General features: G+C 59.4%; 2 protein-coding genes across 2 annotated transcripts; both read left to right on the forward strand.

Annotated features, from left to right (window-relative positions):
- Positions 1–2796: 2796 nt before the first annotated feature.
- Positions 2797–6063, forward strand: ISLR2 (immunoglobulin superfamily containing leucine rich repeat 2). The gene is made up of 3 exons (XM_057421250.1): positions 2797–2928; positions 3234–3445; positions 3939–6063. The coding sequence occupies exon 3, from the start codon at positions 3945–3947 to the stop codon at positions 6036–6038; it is 2094 nt and encodes a 697-aa protein (XP_057277233.1). The 5' UTR covers positions 2797–2928; positions 3234–3445; positions 3939–3944; the 3' UTR covers positions 6039–6063.
- Positions 6064–10377: 4314 nt separating this feature from the next.
- On the forward strand, positions 10378–14546 carry LOC130605629 (immunoglobulin superfamily containing leucine-rich repeat protein-like). Its single transcript, XM_057421262.1, has 2 exons — positions 10378–10533; positions 11971–14546. The coding sequence occupies exon 2, from the start codon at positions 11979–11981 to the stop codon at positions 13227–13229; it is 1251 nt and encodes a 416-aa protein (XP_057277245.1). The 5' UTR covers positions 10378–10533; positions 11971–11978; the 3' UTR covers positions 13230–14546.
- Positions 14547–16628: the final 2082 nt, after the last annotated feature.

Genomic DNA, 16628 nt, shown 5'->3' on the forward strand with positions numbered 1-16628 from the left:
GCAAAGCTGAGGGAAGGCTTGTCTCGGTGGAAGGAGAAGCCACATCACCCCTGGCCAGGATGCTCCTGGGGTGGGGACTCCTGCACTCACCTGATCATGGAGGAGCTGGCTTAGGGCTAGAAGCTAAAGAAACCAGGAGAGTCCAACCTGGAAGCTCTCCCCCCTCCTTGTTAAATAAGCAATACTCCCGCCACCATGGTGCAGAGGGCTCCTCCCTCAGACACCACCTGGAGATCAATGGTGTAAATCAGCAAACCCTCATTGACCACAGTGGTGATCCAGTGATGCCTCCAGCTGGGTGGAGGAATTTATACCAGCTACCCAGAGCTGCAGTGGTCAACACCAGCTGTGGACCAGGCCCCAGCCCGGCTTCTGCTTGTCACATACATAGGAAAGTGCTGGAACGTGGGGCTGGGGGAGGTGTGGTGTGAGGAGAGGTTGACAGGTCCAGAACCTGCTGTTCCTTCCATCCATTGAACCATCCATTGAACCATCCATCCATCCATCCATCCATCCATCCATCCACCCATCCATCAAACCGTTGAACCATCCATCCATCCATCCATCCATCCATCCATCCATCCATCCATCCATCCACCCATCCATCCATCCATCCACCCATCTATCCATCCATCCACCCATCCATCCATCCATCCACCCATCCATCCACCCATCCATTCCTCTACACCTCCACCCTCCACCACCTTTCCTTGGAGCTCTCACCTGAGAGGACTGAAGAGCCATCACAGAACACTTTGCCCAGTCCACGGGAAACTGAGGCACAAGTCGTGCCATGAACCCCACACATCATGGATGGAAAGGTGGATTGATGGTGCAACCCATGCCATGCTGCTTCATGCTACAATGCCCTCCCATGTGTCTAGGTCCTAACCTAGACACCTGGTCTGGCCTTCAGGAGCAGGAAGAGAGATGCACTATCCATTCCATCACACGTGCCTCATCCCTTGACCCATTTCTAGCACAACATGCTGCTTCCAATGCTCCTGAAATGCTGCAACTCTATCTAGGACACTTGGCTTTCTTCCTCTTACATGATGAATGAGGGCAACTGGGGAAGAGCTCAGCCAGAAAATAAGTGTCCTCTCCATGCTGGCCACATCTTTGTGGCTTTTAACCTAATTTCATGCTTTTCAAAGCGAGTCTGTGTTCCCTGTGCCCTCTACCTGAGCTCTGCAGCCCAACTCCCAGCCATTGGCAAACACCAGCAAGGGCTGCCCCGTGGTCCTGCAGCCCCACGGTGTTCAGAGAGGGAGCAAAATAGAGGGGGGGAAATGCCTATGAACCACAGCTCCAAACATCTGATGCTGTAATACCATGAGATGCAAACTGCCAGTGCCAGAAGAACATCATGGTAAGGGTGAGGACATGCTTGGGTGGCCGGCCAGCCGTGGGGATGGGGAGGGAGGGAGTCAGCCCAAAGTTCAGTCCTGAAGATGCTGAAAGCACGATGATAGCTCAAATGTTGCTCCAGCAGGAAGGGAAGCAAAGAGACGCTGTGCCGGAGCTGAAGCAGTGCCAGCCCTCGCTGTAGCTCGCCAGAGGGAGGTGGCCTTGTCCCTCTCCTCGGGCTGGTCCCCTGGACCATGGCCAAGGCTTTTCTGGGGGATGCCAGTCGGACTGGGACAGCCCCGTGCCAGGGAGCGTGAAGGTGGACGTGGTGTAGGTGACCACGATGCCACGCTCGGGCAGCGTTGGTTCACTTGCATGGAAACAAGGCGGCTTTGGTGACCCCCAAGCTCCTCGCCCGCTCTGTGGGTGTCACCCACTGCCAGCCCTCAGATTGCAGGGCTGCAGGGAAACTGAGGCACGTCTGAGGCTGACCGCTGTGCCCGAGGGGCTCACCAGGGACCAGGAGTCAGGGTGAGGGCTTTGAGCACGGTTCCTGCGGGTCGGAGGCTCAGACCTGACATTCTGCTGTCAAGCAGCTTCCCCTCTCTGCCCCTTCAGCCATCAACTCCCACTACAATCCCCCCGCTTCCTGCTGGTCGTCCTTGGGAAGAACACGCCCATCCCTGTGGCCTCTGGGCGGGGATGCTGAGCCGGGCTCCCTCCGAGGGAGAAATGACCGATCGGGCTTTTATTCCGCGTTAAGAGCAAGCAGGAAAGAGGCGAGACCCCCTCAAAGCCCTTAGGAGCTCCCCAAACCCGGAGCGCCATGGAAAGTGCCCAGTCCCCGTGAAGGGGGGGGAGCAGCAGTTCAAGGCGGGGCCGCTGCTGTCGCGACAGAGCCGGGTCGGGAATAGCGGAAGGACCGAGCTGACCCACCTGAGCCCATGCGGAGCCCGCCGCAGCCTTCCCCCCAACACTGGCAGAGCTCCCGGGGGCAGCCGCCGATGGGGCGGAGGATGGAGAGAGGCGGGGGGGGGGAGGAGGGATGGGGATGATGGGAGAGAGGAAAGAATCAATCCCGCTCCCAAAATCAATGATTTCTCGGGATTTCATAGCGAGGGAAAGGCGAGGGCAGGGCTGGGGAGAGGTGGGGGAAAACAGACCCCCACGTCGAGGAGAAACTGCAGAGGGGAGAGGGGGCTCCCCGTTACTGCACCTTTCCGGGGGATTCAAACCTTAAGGAGGAAGATGAGGGGAACGGTCCCATTCCGGGAACCCCCGTGCCCCCATTTAAGCCTTTAAATGCCCCAAAGCCCTTTCGCATTCTCTGGCCGCCCTGCAGAAGGGAACCGCCCGCGACGGGACGGGCTTGGGCGGCGGCACAGCCGCGCATCACCCCCAGAAATACCGCAGCCACCGGAGGAAGGCTCCTGGGAGGGCTGGGCTGCGTCCCGAGCCCCGGTTCCCCGTCCACAAGCGGTTCCCAAAGGAGGATATCCCGGACGAGGGCAGCCGAGTCCCGCATCTGCCCCGACGGCATCCCGGTCCCTCCAGGGGGTGGGAAACGGGGGCGGAGGGGTGAGAAATGGAGGGCAAGCGGCGAGCAGGGGGTCTGGATGAAGGCTGCTGCCGAGTGCGAGCGAGTTGTACTCGTTGCTGTGCGGGGAGGGCGGTCGTGCTCGTTATTGTATATTTTGGGGAGGGAGGAAGGGAGGGAGCGGGCGCCGCGCCCGCCCCGGGAAGCAGCCGGGTCCGTCCCCGCCGGAGGCTGGCGGTGGGTGGGTGGTGGGATGGGAAAGGGGTGGCGAGGAGGGAGGGGGCAGCCGTGCGGAGGGGGAGGCTGGCAGAAATGCTAATTCCTCCCTTCGCTCTCTCCTCGGCAGCCCCAGTGCCCGTACGGCCCCGCTCCGGCTCGCAGCTCAGCCCGGAGAGGTGCGGAGGGGGGTTCGGGTGGGGTTCCCCCAACCTCCTCGCCGCGCCCCTCACCGTCGTGTCCGGCCTGGCGGAGGCTCCTCTGAGAGTCGGGAGGAGGATGCGGAAGACCGGTAACGGCGAGGAGAAGGGCTGCGTGTTGCTTAACGCCACTTAGGAGCGGGTGAGGTGCGGGGTCAGACCCGGTGCGGCGAGGCGGGGGGTGAGGGGGGGGGGGGGGGGGGTGTGTGGTACAGGGGCGATGGGGGGGGTCAGGGGAAAGGGGAAAATAGGGAAGGAGAGAACTAGGGAGGGATGGAGAAGGGAGGGAGAAAAGTAGGGACAGGGAGAGAGAAAAGGCTGAAAGGTGGAAGAAAGGAAAAAGAAAAGCAAAATAAATAACCGGAAAGGGAGAAATTAAAGCAGAACAGAAAGAAAACGAGATTTAATATTTTCGGGGGCATAAGGTGGAGGGGGAGCCCAATCGAGACAAGGAAAAGAGAGTGAGAAGGGTGGGAAGAGCCAGGGAGGAAAGCGGCGGGGGGGAAGGGGAAGAGGGAGGAGAAAGGGTGAGGGGTGAGGTGGAGGGGCAGCTGGGGGGGGGCCGGGCCCAGACAAAGGGTCTGGTGGGGAGAGGGGGCAGGAGCCCTGCGAGCCCCCCTTGTGTCCCTTGTCAGGGGGAGATGGCCCCGCTGCTGTCCGTGTGGCTGGTGGCCCTGCTCGGCCTGGCCGGGGCGTGCCCCGAGCCCTGCGCTTGCGTGGACAAGTATGCCCACCAGTTCGCCGACTGCGCCTACAAGGACCTTCAAGTGGTGCCCACGGGGCTGCCCTCCAACGTGACCACCCTCAGCCTCTCGGCCAACAAGATCACCTCCCTGCAGCGGCGTTCCTTCGTGGAGGTGACCCAGGTCACCTCGCTCTGGCTGGCACACAACGAGATCCGCTCCATCGAGCTCGGGACCTTCGCCATCCTGGTGCAGCTGAAAAACCTCGACATCAGCCACAACCAGATTGTGGATTTCCCCTGGCAGGACCTCTACAACCTCAGCGCTCTCCAGCTGCTCAAGATGAACAATAACCACATGGCTCTGGTGCCTCAGGGAGCTTTCCACACCCTGAAGGATCTCCGGTCCCTGCGCATTAACAACAACAAGTTCACCACCCTTGCAGAGGGTATCTTCGACTCGCTCAGCTCCCTCTCCCACCTGCAGATCTACAACAACCCCTTCGAGTGCTCCTGCAAGCTCCAGTGGTTGAAGAAATGGATGGACAGCACTCTCATCTCCATCCCAGAGAAGGACTCCATCACCTGTGCCCTCCCGGACCAGCTCCGAGGAGTGCCGGTGGGGAAGATCCCCGATGTGCAGTGCACCTCACCTACTGTGCAGCTCACCTATTACCCCAATCTGGACACCACGGAGCTCTTTGATGGCTTCACCCTGACGCTGCACTGTGCTGTGACGGGTACCCCACCACCTGAAGTGAGCTGGAAGATCCGCACCTCCAGCCGAACACTGGAACTGAACGGGAACCCGAAGGAGAGCACCGGGAAGGACCTCCCCAAACAGGACCCTGAGCGCTTCTTGGTCTTCAAGAACGGCACGTTGGTAATTCCCCACCTGAGCAAGCGGGAAGAAGGCACCTACACCTGTCTGGCCACCAATGAAATGGGGAGCAACCAGACCTCCGTCAATGTGGCTGTGGCAGGCACCCAGAAATACCCACTGCAGCCTGGGAGGGATCCGCTGGGAGGCAAAGCACAGCCAGGTGACAAGAAGCCTGGGGCCAAGGGAGCAAAGAACAGTGTGCTTATGCCAGATGACAGAAGCAAACCCCTCGGTCCCACTCGGCAGAGCCAACCATCCATGGCAGCTGAGGTGGAGTCCACGGGAGATGGGCAAGTCCCTTTCCAGCTTCCACCCTTTGAGAAGAAGTGTGGCTCCATACAAACCAGCAAGTACATTTCCAACCACGCCTTCAACGAGAGCGGTGACTTCAAGCAGCACACTTTCGACCTGGGGGTAATCGCCTTAGACGTGTCAGAGCGCGATGCCCGGGTGCAGCTCACACCCACCTACATGCAGCCCGAGAAGGTCCACCTCAGGATGCTCTACCTGTGCCAGGAGAGCAGGCAGGGCCACGCTTTGGTCCAGTGGTCCAAGATCGAGGAAGGGGTGAACTCATACTGGTTCCAGGGCTTGAACCCCGGCACCAACTACTCCGTGTGTCTCACCTACCTGGGGGAGGACTGCCAGGTCCAAGTGGTCTTCACCACCAAAAAGGAGATCCCCTCGCTCATCATCATCGTGGTTGTGAGCATCTTCTTGCTGGTGCTGGCCACCTTACCCCTGATGGGGGCCACGTGGTGCCACCTCCTCTCCAAGTACCAGGGGAAGACCTACAAGCTCATCATGAAGGCCCAGAACCCGGACCAGATGGAGAAGCACATGGCTGCTGACTTCGATCCCCGCGCCTCCTACCTGGAGTCCGAGAAGAACTTCAATCCCAGCGAAGTGGGTGAAGCAGAGGTGGAGGAGGAAGATGAGGAGGAGGATGACGAGGGAGGCAGATGGAGGGGGAGGAGGGAAGCCGAAGGGGCTCCGGAGCTGGAGCGAGAGGAGAGCGTGGCGGCCAGCTCCATAGTGGAATCGCAATCCAAAGCCAACGGCGAGGAGTTCGAGGTCCGCTCTGAGTACAGCGACAAGCTGCCGCTGGGCGCCGAGGCTGTCACCATCTCCCAAGAGATCAACGGCAACTACCGACAGCGCCCCCGCTGAGCCTCCCCGTCCCCCCTCCCGGTCCCCACCTCCCCTTCATCCCCCCATCCCGCCCACCCCCGCTTCCCTGGGTACCACCGCTGCTTTTCCTCTGAGGAACGACCACAGCATCCTCAGCAGCGCCCGCCTGACCTTCCTCCTTCTCCTCTTCCTCCTCCTCAGGCGGCAGGTCCCCGTGGAAGGGACTTGGCCCCGGGGATGCTCGGTGCGGGCGGGACGTTTCTCCCAGGATTTCGTTTCCGTTTTGGATACCGGAGGTCTCCTCGCTCCCGGCTCGGAGACATCACCGCAACGATTCCCGGTCCCCCGCCCGCCTCTGCTCTCCGTCCGCCCCGTGTTTTCTCTCCCCTTAAAGGAGAAAAACGAAAACGATGAGAAAAAAAAATGGGTAAAAGAAAAAATCCCGGAATCCCAAAACCTCTTTTTCTTTCTGGATACAGTTCAGTCCCTGGCGGGTCCCTGCCCCTCCGCGGTCCGGTCCCGCCGCTCCCTCGGTCCCTGGTGAGTCCCCTCTGCTCCCCGGTCCGCTCCTGCCGCTCCCCGGTCCGGGCCCGCAGAGCCGCGGTGCGGTCCCCGCCACTCTTCGGTGTTACCCTCCCCACTCCCCGATCCACGCCGCTTCCCGGTGGGTCCCCGCCGGTCCCCTCGGTCCGGTGGGTCCCCGCCGGTAGGTGCCTATCGCGCTCCGGTGCATCCCTGTTTTCCACGGTGGGTGCTGGAGCTCCCCCGGTGCGATCCCGTCTCCGCTGCCCGGTGGGTGCCGGGGCTCCCCGGAGCTCACCCGTTCAGCACCGGCGGGGCTGGACAGCTCCGCGCCCCCAGATCGTTCCCCCGGAGTAGCGGCGGCGGCCCGACCCCCCACTCCCCTCCTCGGTCCCATCCCGACCCCCCGGCCCGGCGGGACCCCTCGATGTGTGTTGGGTAGAGTAGCCTTGTAGCCAAGTGTCTGTGCCGTAGACGGGCCCGTGCTGCCGGTGGGGACCCGGCCCCGGGAGGCTAGGGGGTCACCGCCACCGCCCCTCCTCACCCCATCCCTCCGGTCCCCGGGAGCCCCGGGACCGGCGAGAGCCGCGGGCGCCTTTCTGCGAGCTTCTGTCTGTGAAAGAGTCAATAAAAGGGGTTGAAAGTGGAGCCGGGTCTGTGTTTGGTGCGGGCGAGAGGGAGATTGCACCCGGTGTCCCCCCGGCTCTGCCCCGTACGGAGCCCGGTACAGCCGGGGGGACCACGAGGAGGAGGGAGACGGCGTGGAGACACATTGCCGCAGCTACAGGCAAAACAAGCCCTATAAATGTGTATATTTATACTCATAGACCATGCTGCACACAGTATATATCTCTTATTTCTGTATATGCATATTATATATAATTCACAGACATACTATATATACAGCTACACCCTCTATATACACATCCCTGCTGTATACACTCATTTTATACACACACATACACGGTATATATGCACAAATAGTTCTATGCTCTCTGTGCACACATTTCGTAGACTCATCGAATTTGGTGTGTACTCAGTCTATATACCCAACAAATAGAGGTAAATACAGCAGAGGCATGAAAATAGCATAAACTAAATATATTCTATAGTCTGTGGATGCTCTATAAAGTCACTATATAAGAAAACCAAATATTTTCCCCCAGCACATACACACACGCTCTACATACACCCTGATATTCCTACAATATGTGTAGGCAGCAAGAACACACACAATAGTACATACAATGTATATAAGCTGTGTGTACCTGTGCACACACAATATATATGCTCAATATGCATACAAATACCCCAGCTAAATACCCACACTGTCCATGTACACGTTTTTTCTCCATGCATGCAAAAAACCCCAACTCTTGTCTCCTACACACACCCTGTAGGTAGGTGTATATGTGACCATATCCCCACCACTGTGCTGGGGCAGCAGGATGGGGTTAGTGTCACCCCGGTCCCCAAATAATCCCAGAGCAGGGGTGATAAGAAGGTGTCCAGTGGATTTATGCCCCCTCCCCAGCCCTGCATCCCCATCTCGTCTGGGTGATGATTTAAGCCCACAATTACACGGCGAAGATTTAAGGCTGCCTTTGATTGCTTTTCTTATCTGGAGCTACGAAGCCAAATGCCCTCCTTGTGTCCCTGCTTGAGAGACAGTGTCCCGCTGTCATGTGGGGATGGTCACCCCCTCACCAGCACACATGGGTGGCCCCTGATACCCCACCCGTGCCCCTTGCCCTCCCCAAACGCACCCCGGCAGATCCCCCCGAGCAAACACTCGCTTCTCCATCCTCCAGAGGATGATTTGCTATTTTCAACCCGGCCTTTGCATCTTTCTCCTGCGGCACGGAGCATGGGGGAGACAGACAAAGCAGGTCTGCAAGCAAAGAGGCAGCAAGCAGCGGGGTGCCCACCCAAATCCCCCAAATCCTGGGAAACCGAGGCTGCTCCACAGCAGCCCAGGTGTTTGCTCCAGCTTTTAAATCCCCCGTGCCAAGCAGAGAGTTCCCCTTGTAGACAAATCCCCTTCTGCGGATCCGCTTGTAATTGAGTTGCGTGCTTAGAAACATACAAGGAATAGGAAAAGAACAATCGTTTTGGCTTTCATTTAATTAGAGAGTAATAGATTTCCCCGCCTAACAGATCTACAGGGAATCTCACTGTGATGAGCTACCTCCCTTGCTGGTTGATGTTGAGATTTGCTCCTTTTTAGTGGGGCACTAATTAGCACCCGGTGCCCAAAGGCACATGAAGGGGTCAGGGATAGAGCCCTGCACCCTCCCACCCGCTCCGTGTTCAGTGGGGTTAGAAAGGGTTAAAGCATCCGGGATGGCTCAGCCCCTCCTAAGGCATTAACCCTTCTCCAGAGCCTGCCGCCAGCCCGGGGATTGAGCTTGCACCCACTGTCACACACTTACAGTGTCACCTAAAGTGTGTGAAGGCGTCTGGCACCCTTTGTTAGAGACAGCTCCGGGATAAAGAAGCTTTTATCCCCCTCCCATCCAAAATTGTCTCTTATCCTGGATCAAAAACTCAAGGGAAGAGAGCATTGCCATGTCGGTATGGTCACCGCAGTGCTGTGAGGGGCTGTACCTCGTCAGGGTCACAGATGGAGACTGTGGTCCCCGTAGAAGGGCTCAGAGCAGCATCTTTTCATCTGCTCCATGAGTGTGAGTGGGCAGAATGAGGGCTGGTCCTCTGCAGTCACCCCAGCTCTGCATCCCCCACCGGTTCAGCACCCCATCCCCTTGCAGAGAGGCTCTGAAGATGCTCATAATATGCTTCACAGCATGGGGGGGCCCGATGGACCATCCTCCAGCCAGATACCAGCCTGCCCTGTGCCGGGGTAATGGGCATCACCGATATCAACCCATGGAGGGGGGTCAGGAAGCAACCTCCACACCAGCACACCCAAGAGGGGCAGTGCCAGCCCCCACAGATGCCTCACAAAGCAGGTCCTGACCCCCCTGGACAAGATGCCTCTCCGACCCGTGTGGCAGCAGCCGGGCTGCAAGCCTGCCTGATGAACTGCTTTAGATGCAAGCTAATCCCCTTCTCTCTTGCACGGCACTATTTTTAACGCCAAGTCTGTTCACAGCCTGGCCTCAGCGACGGCTGCGTCAGCACAAGTGTGAAGACAGGGAGCTGTGGTTGGGCTACACGGAGCTGAAGCTCTCCTGGGGGCTCCAGCTTCCCTCCCTGCTCCATCTTGCTCTTGCTCTTGCTCAGGGTCTGTTCCAAAGAGGAGCTGGCTTGCTCTGGGATGGGGGTCCTTGCACCTCTGCTTCCATGCTATGGGTGTCTCACACCAGGTTGCCCCAACCCCAGCCCCACAGCAGGCAGGTTTCTTACCAGAGATACCCCAGTTTGGCCAGTGGGAGGGCAGGGAGCAAGGACCTGCTCAGCATCCCAGGCCTGGATGCTTTGCCCACCTCTGTCCAAGTGGTCCTGGAGGCTGGAGGAGGAATCTGCTTTGAAAAGCTTTTATCAGCAGTTCACTGCAGGGTGGAGGAGATGGCTCTGCGTGACACCAATGCTTGTCCACCTTCCCCATGCACCCTGACAGAGCCTCTGGGACACCTACCCTGTCACACATCCTGCTACCCCTGAGACCCCAAAGCCTTTCCCCCCTTCTTAGAGGAGACTCCCCGGCCAGAAGCACCCCCCATGCTCTCACCCTCTGCCCTGTCCCGTAGACATCCCCTGCAAGTGGTGGGGGATGAGATGGACCCCGGGATGCAGGGCTTTGGAGGGGGGAGAGGTTTGGGTGCTCCCCCCGCTCCGGGGGCGGGGGGCGGGCTTCGGGGGAGGCGGGCGGAGGACGGGCCCCGCAGCCGTTTTCCGCCTGCGGTAGTGGGTCGGTGCCATGGAAAACAAAAGGGCCCGTGGGACGGGGAGGGGAGGAGAAGCCCGACGAGGGCCGAGGGAACCGGCGGTCCCGTTTTCCCCCGTTCCAGAGGAGAGAGGGCGAGCGGGCTCCATCCCCGAGAAGCTGCCGGTGAAGGGGCCGGGGAAGGGACCTGGGGGGCCGGGGTGGGAGCTCCAGAGCCGGGCCGGGGAGGGGAGGGCAGGAGGGAGGGCTGGGGGGGGTTATTCACGGCTCTGGTATGCGGCGTGCGGGCCCTGCTCGCACCGCCTCGGCCCGCCCGGCCGCGGGAGAGGTAACGGCACCCCCGGGGCGATGCTGGCGGCGGGGACGGGTGAAGAGGGGGCTCCGGGAGACCAAGCGCAGCGGGACACACACACACACACACACACACACACCCCCGGTGCTGCCTTGCGGCACTACCCCAAGTCCTGCCGCCCCTCTGCCGCATCCCGGTCTTAGTGACGGGGATCTGCCCCTGCCGGGCAGGCTGGGTTGGGAGAGATGCGGGGCACCCCTAAATGACACCCACCAGGGGCTTTGAATGCATCAGCCAAGCTTGTTCCCCACCCCCGCCGGGCTCTCACCCACCCATCACCCCCAGAACCCTGCGGGGTCCTTCCCCATTCCTTGAACCCCATGCAAGGGGTGGTTGATCCCTGCAGGAGAGGACCCTTTGTGTTCCCTTTTGCCCCCCTCCCCAAGTTGTTGTGCGGGTCATATTCATCCTCTTCCTTGCCAATAAAATGCCCCCCCCCCCCCCCCCCCCCCCCGCTCTAAATGACAGGGTTGGGGATTGGAAGGAGCAGCAAAACTTGCCTACAAGGCAGAGACAAAGGGGTCTCGCTGCCAGCTCCTCGCTGAGGCGCAGTTAACCTCTTCCCAGTGGGACACAGCTTCCAGAGGCTGGGAATGGAGCGTGCACAGTCTCCTGCGCAAGGCAAGAAGAAGGGGAGTAAGGAGTTAGCTCAGAACTATTTCTCTCTAAAGACTTCCAGCAGCCAGGGACCCCACACTCTCTTGCTAAGAAAAAGCACTCGAGACGCTGGGATTTTTCCATGACATATAAAAACATGGAGATGGGGGGAGCTGGTTTGAGGTCTGAGTGCGTGCTGAAAAGCCCAACAACTTATGGGCTCCAGGGGAGGCGGCTTAATGGTTTCGGGGAAGGCTGGTTGTGAAAGAGCTGTGGTCGCTCTGTTTCACCTCCTTCCAGCCTCAGCAGGGTGAACTTGGAACCCCCAGCTCCCGCTTTTCATCCCAAAACCTGCAGAAACAGCATCCAAGAGTTGGATTTCAGCCAGGATCAAAAAGAGGCATTTTCGGGGGGGGGGGGGGGGGTGGGAAGGAAAGGGTTTAGGGGGAATTTCCCTGCTCACATAGGTAGAAGGCTCTGCTCTTGGTGAGGAAATGCCTTCTGCAGCTTAGGGAAGAGTATTTTGAGCAGCCTGGGGTTAACCACATGGATGCTTCGCTCTCCTGCTGCTTCCTCTTAGTATTTGGCAAGAAAACACAGATCCCCATCTCGGCTCGACCCGTCCTGTTCATTCCCCCCATCTCTGTTCCCAGGAGGAAGGATGAGGCCCCTGCTCTGCTGCCTGGGGCTGGCTGCACTCCTGGGGCCCTGCCTGGCCTGTCCCAGCCCCTGCTCCTGCTCCACCAAGAAGAACGGGCGGCTCTTGGCCGAGTGCGCCTACAAGGACCTGCAGGAGGTACCCGAGGGGCTGTCCTCCAACGTGACCATCCTCACCTTGTCAGCCAACAGGATCGCCTGGCTGGGGCAGGCTTCCTTCGCCGAGGTTCCCGAAGTGCAGTCGCTGTGGTTGGGCTACAACCAGATCGGGGTGGTGGAGCCAGGGGCTTTCGCCTTGCTGCTGCACCTGAAGAACCTGGACCTGAGCCACAACAAGATCGTGGATTTCCCCTGGCAGGACCTCCGCAACCTCAGCGGCCTGCAGATCCTGAAGATGAACAACAACCGCCTGGCCGGGCTACCCAGGGATGCCTTCCGCTCCCTGAAGGACCTGCGCTCCCTCTGGCTCAATGACAACGAGCTGACCACCCTGGCCGAGGGCACCTTCGATAACCTGCCCTCCCTGTCCCAGCTTCAGATCTTCAACAACCCCTTTAACTGCTCCTGCAAGGTCTTCTGGCTGAAGAAGTGGACCGAGAGCACCTCCGTGTCCGTCACCAAGGGGGGGTCTACCCTGTGCGTGGCTCCCGGCAGGATGAAAGGCAGGGCGGTGACGGACATCCCTGATCACCGCTGCGTCGCGCCCTCGGTGCAGCTCACCTACCTGTCCAACCTGGACAACACGGTCATGTACGACGGCCTGACGCTGACCCTGCACTGCAGCGTGGCGGGCAGCCCTCCGCCGGAGATCAGGTGGAAGATCCAGACCTCCAGCCGCCGCGTTGAGATCAACGGGCCCAACGTGGCGCGGGACGGAAACGTCAAGCAGAGCCAAGAGCACTTCCTGGTCTTCAAGAACGGCACCATGGCCATTCCCAACTTCAGCAAGCAGGATGAAGGCACCTACACCTGCGTCGCTGTCAACGACGTGGGAACACGGGATGTCTCGGTCAACGTGGCCTTGGCTGGGTCGGAGAATCCAGCCGAGGATCTGCTCCGAGATGACCCCCATGCTGGCCACCCTGGGGGCAGGAGCTGCTACAAGGGGGATGAGTTAGATCCTTCTGGCACTGGAGAAAAGCTGGTGATCGTTTACCACATGCCAAGGGAGTCCAAGAGCAGGGCTGGAGGAGCAGTGTCCCAGGTCCATCTGGGGACCCTCCTGCTGGCTTTGGGCATCGCACTCTGCTGTTAAAGGGGGGAGAAGGAAACGGTGCCTTGGGGGTCCCCCTCTTTCTGTAGCATTTATCTTCACGTAGTGCCGTGCCTTTGCTGAGCTTCTGGGAACTGCGGGAGGTCAGGAGTCAAAGGGGGCCAAGACACAGGCCCAGGGTTGGTAGTTCAACCCCTCCTTTGATGGGGGGTCAGGGCTGGGCTTTGTTAGCTGAGAGCTTCAAACTTGGGTGATGCAGAGCATATCCACGTTGTGCTGCTGCGTTCGGGGCTCCAAACCTGCCACCTCCCGACTTGTCTCCCTCCTGAGACCAAAGCAGGATTGAAGTCCATCATCAACAGGGTGACCATCACCCGTCCCCAGAGCCCACCTCCACCCGCAGCAGTGAGCTCTGACCAGGGAGGGCATCTCTGGTCCAGCAGCACCAAAGATGACATCCCTGCTGTGACCAGCGCTCGGGCCCTTAGCCAGCCAGGCGCATCCTTCCTACCACCAACCTCACATGGAGCACCAGGAGCAGAAGGACCAGCCTGAGAGGAGGGAAATAGCTTGGACATGGGGTCCTGGGGGCCCAGGGGACGTAGCTGTGAGGGGCGGAGGTATGGTGGTGCTTTGTAGGCAGGATGGGCATGGCAGGACACGCTGGATGGGGCTGTGGGCTTGAATCAGGCCATTTTATGGAGCAGGAGAAGCTGTCCCACAGGCTTCAATCCCTGCGGGAGCACAAAAGGCACCCACTGGCTGGGTGCTGGCAGCACCCAGGGTGCCTGCACCCTTCCTGCATGTCGCAGGATCAGGCCCTGCCTCCCTCAGTACCTTTCCCAGATGTGATGCAGCTCGTTTCCTCCCTCCCCTTTGCCTTTCACTGCTGAAGCCTGTGGTCCAAACCGCTGCTCAGGGCTGGACCCACCGAGCTGACCTGCGCCAGCTCCAACCCCAGCAGGGAGGGATGGAGCTCAAAGAGACCAGAACAATGTCCCAGCAGTCCTCTTTGATGGGAAACCAAGCAGGGACTGCACAATGGAATGGGAGGAAGAAAGATTGGGAAAATCCAGATGACAGGAAGGGAAACTGAGCTGACCTGTAAGGCATAAACAAACTCCTTAAGTGCTTTAGTATTCCCACATGGGACATATATACCATACCCAACTGCCCAGGGTGCTGGGGAACCCCTTGTCTCCTGGTGGGGGGGCTGAGCATCTCCATCTCCCCTACCCCGAGGCATGGGTGGTCCAGCTCTTGTGTCTTCTGCCAGTGCTCTCCTGCGGGAGCTGGATAGACGCCTGCAGCCCTCTTGCCTTGTAACCAAAGCTGTATGGACAGCAATAAATACTGGTTGTTGTTGTTTTCTAAACTGGTCATGCTGCCTCTGTGCACCCCAAACCCAGCACATCCTGGGTACCACAGCACATAGAATTCCAGCCTGGTTTGGTTTGGAAGGGACCTCAAAGCTCATCCAGCCCCAACCCCTGCCACGGGCAGGGACACCTTCCACTGGAGCAGCTTGCTCCAAGCCCCTGTGTCCAACCTGGCCTTGAACACTGCCAGGGATGGGGCAGCCACAGCTTCTCTGGGCACCCTGTGCCAGCGCCTCAGCACCCTCACAGGGAAGAGCTTCTGCCTAAGAGCTCATCTCAGTCTCCCCTCGGGCAGGTTCAAGCCATTCCCCTTGGCCTGTCCCTACATCCCTTGTCCCAAGCCCCTCTCCAGGTTTCCTGCAGCCCCTTCAGGCACTGGAGCTGCTCTGAGGTCTCCCCTTCAGGAGCCTTCTCTTGTCCAGGCTGCCCCAGCCCAGCTCTCTCAGCCTGGCTCCAGAGCAGAGCTGCTCCAGCCCTCGCAGCATCTCTCCACTCCACCAGCACACTGAAGCTGGGTCCTGTTGAGCTTCTCCTGAACCAGCACCCCTAAGTCCTTCTCTCAATCATCCCCAACCCTCTTTGCTCAGGGGGCACCCAGTTCCCCCCCCCCCAGCTCCCCCTGAGCCCTCCCACAATGACCCTGGAGGAAGGATACGCTTGTAGGACACCCCCAGCTCTCCCTGTTGCAGCCTGCAGCAGGCAGGGGAAGGCAGGAACACTGAAACCAGCTGCAAACCAGGCTCAAGCCTGCACACAGGCTCTGCAGCCCCAGCAGTGGGTGTCCAGGCAGCCTGCAGGGTTAAGGGAAGGAGCAGCCAAGGAGCTGCCATATGTCAACACAGCCCGGGTACGGCGCCGAGGGCTCCGTGGGGGTCCCGAGGCAGAAGCGGGCTCTGATGCTAACAACCAGGCACATGTTTTTCCCATTACAGGCAGAAAGGATGGAAAACATCGTGGCCCCAATGAGAGTTTTGGTTTCGTTTCAGAGGATACAGCTTTGAACATGAGTTTTATCGCAGTCAGGGTAATCCCTTCCCTGCCTGCCTGGGAATACGGGGGTACAGGAGCTCACTCCTACAGCCTCAGCTGGTGACAGGGTTTGGAGCCTGGGATAAGGATGGAAGCAGTAAGACTGTCCCTGCCCGCCTTGCCAATCTGCTGCTCCCCCTGCCTTGGTGGTGCGTGGCGGTTTTGGCACCAGAAAGGTGAATTCCTTCACTGCCACCAAGTTCACCCATGGATTTATGGCTAATTGTAAGTGGTATTAAGCATCATTCATTTATAACAAACAGAGCACCCTGCTGCGTGCCTCCGGATTAGATGCTGCAGGTGATGCTGGACTTGGCATCACCATCCTGACCCACCCCCGGCCACCAGCTCACTCAAGCCCAGGATGCCACCACAACCACCATCATCTCCTCTGTGTCCCTCACACTTGCAAAGCCACAGCATGACCCAGCCCTGCGTCTGCATTCCCCACAGGGGCACTTTTCCATGAAAGACTGTTTTTGCAATGGGATCATCTCCCTGAACCACCTCACGGTCAGCTCAGGGGCTGGGTGGAGAGGACTGCAGATGCACGGGGGCAGAGCTATTGATGCTGAGGGCTTGGAGATGGAAGCGAGGCCACCGCGAAGAAGAGGAGCTCAGTTCACCCCCAGGGCACGCTGCTTATGTCAAAGAAGGGAAAGAAAACAAGCAAATCGGAGAAGGCCCCTCCTGCCAAGACATCTCCAGGAAGCCTTGGGCAGGGCTGTGTAAACAGATGCTGAAATCCAGCTCCACCCATGGCCCGGCGCTGCCAAAGGTTTTAGGGATTACCAAGGCTGCCTCCAAAGCCCCCAGGGCTGGAGATGGGATGGGCTGCAAGGGGGAAGTGCAGCCTCTGCCTTGGGGCATCGCTTCAGGCAGATACACACAGGACATCCAGCACCGCATCTCTCCGGGACTCACAGTGTGAAGCCCAGGGGGAACAGCAGGACCTGCCCCTCGGGCTCCTGCTGTCTTAAGAAGAAAACAGCCCTGGGGTGCCACCGCTGTCACCCAGGTTGGCGATGATGTG

Source organism: Pezoporus wallicus, unplaced genomic scaffold (genome assembly GCF_028554395.1).
Source record: "Pezoporus wallicus isolate ANWC-B61680 ecotype Strahan unplaced genomic scaffold, APGP_CSIRO_Pwel_v1 contig_7731, whole genome shotgun sequence".
NCBI classification, from domain to species: domain Eukaryota; kingdom Metazoa; phylum Chordata; class Aves; order Psittaciformes; family Psittacidae; genus Pezoporus; species Pezoporus wallicus.

What these genes read in the sequence shown, in the direction of transcription:
- ISLR2 (XM_057421250.1), top strand. Translation starts at nt 3,945, where the DNA reads ATGGCCCCGCTGCTGTCCGTGTGGCTGGTGGCCCTGCTCGGCCTGGCC.
- LOC130605629 (XM_057421262.1), top strand. Translation starts at nt 11,979, where the DNA reads ATGAGGCCCCTGCTCTGCTGCCTGGGGCTGGCTGCACTCCTGGGGCCC.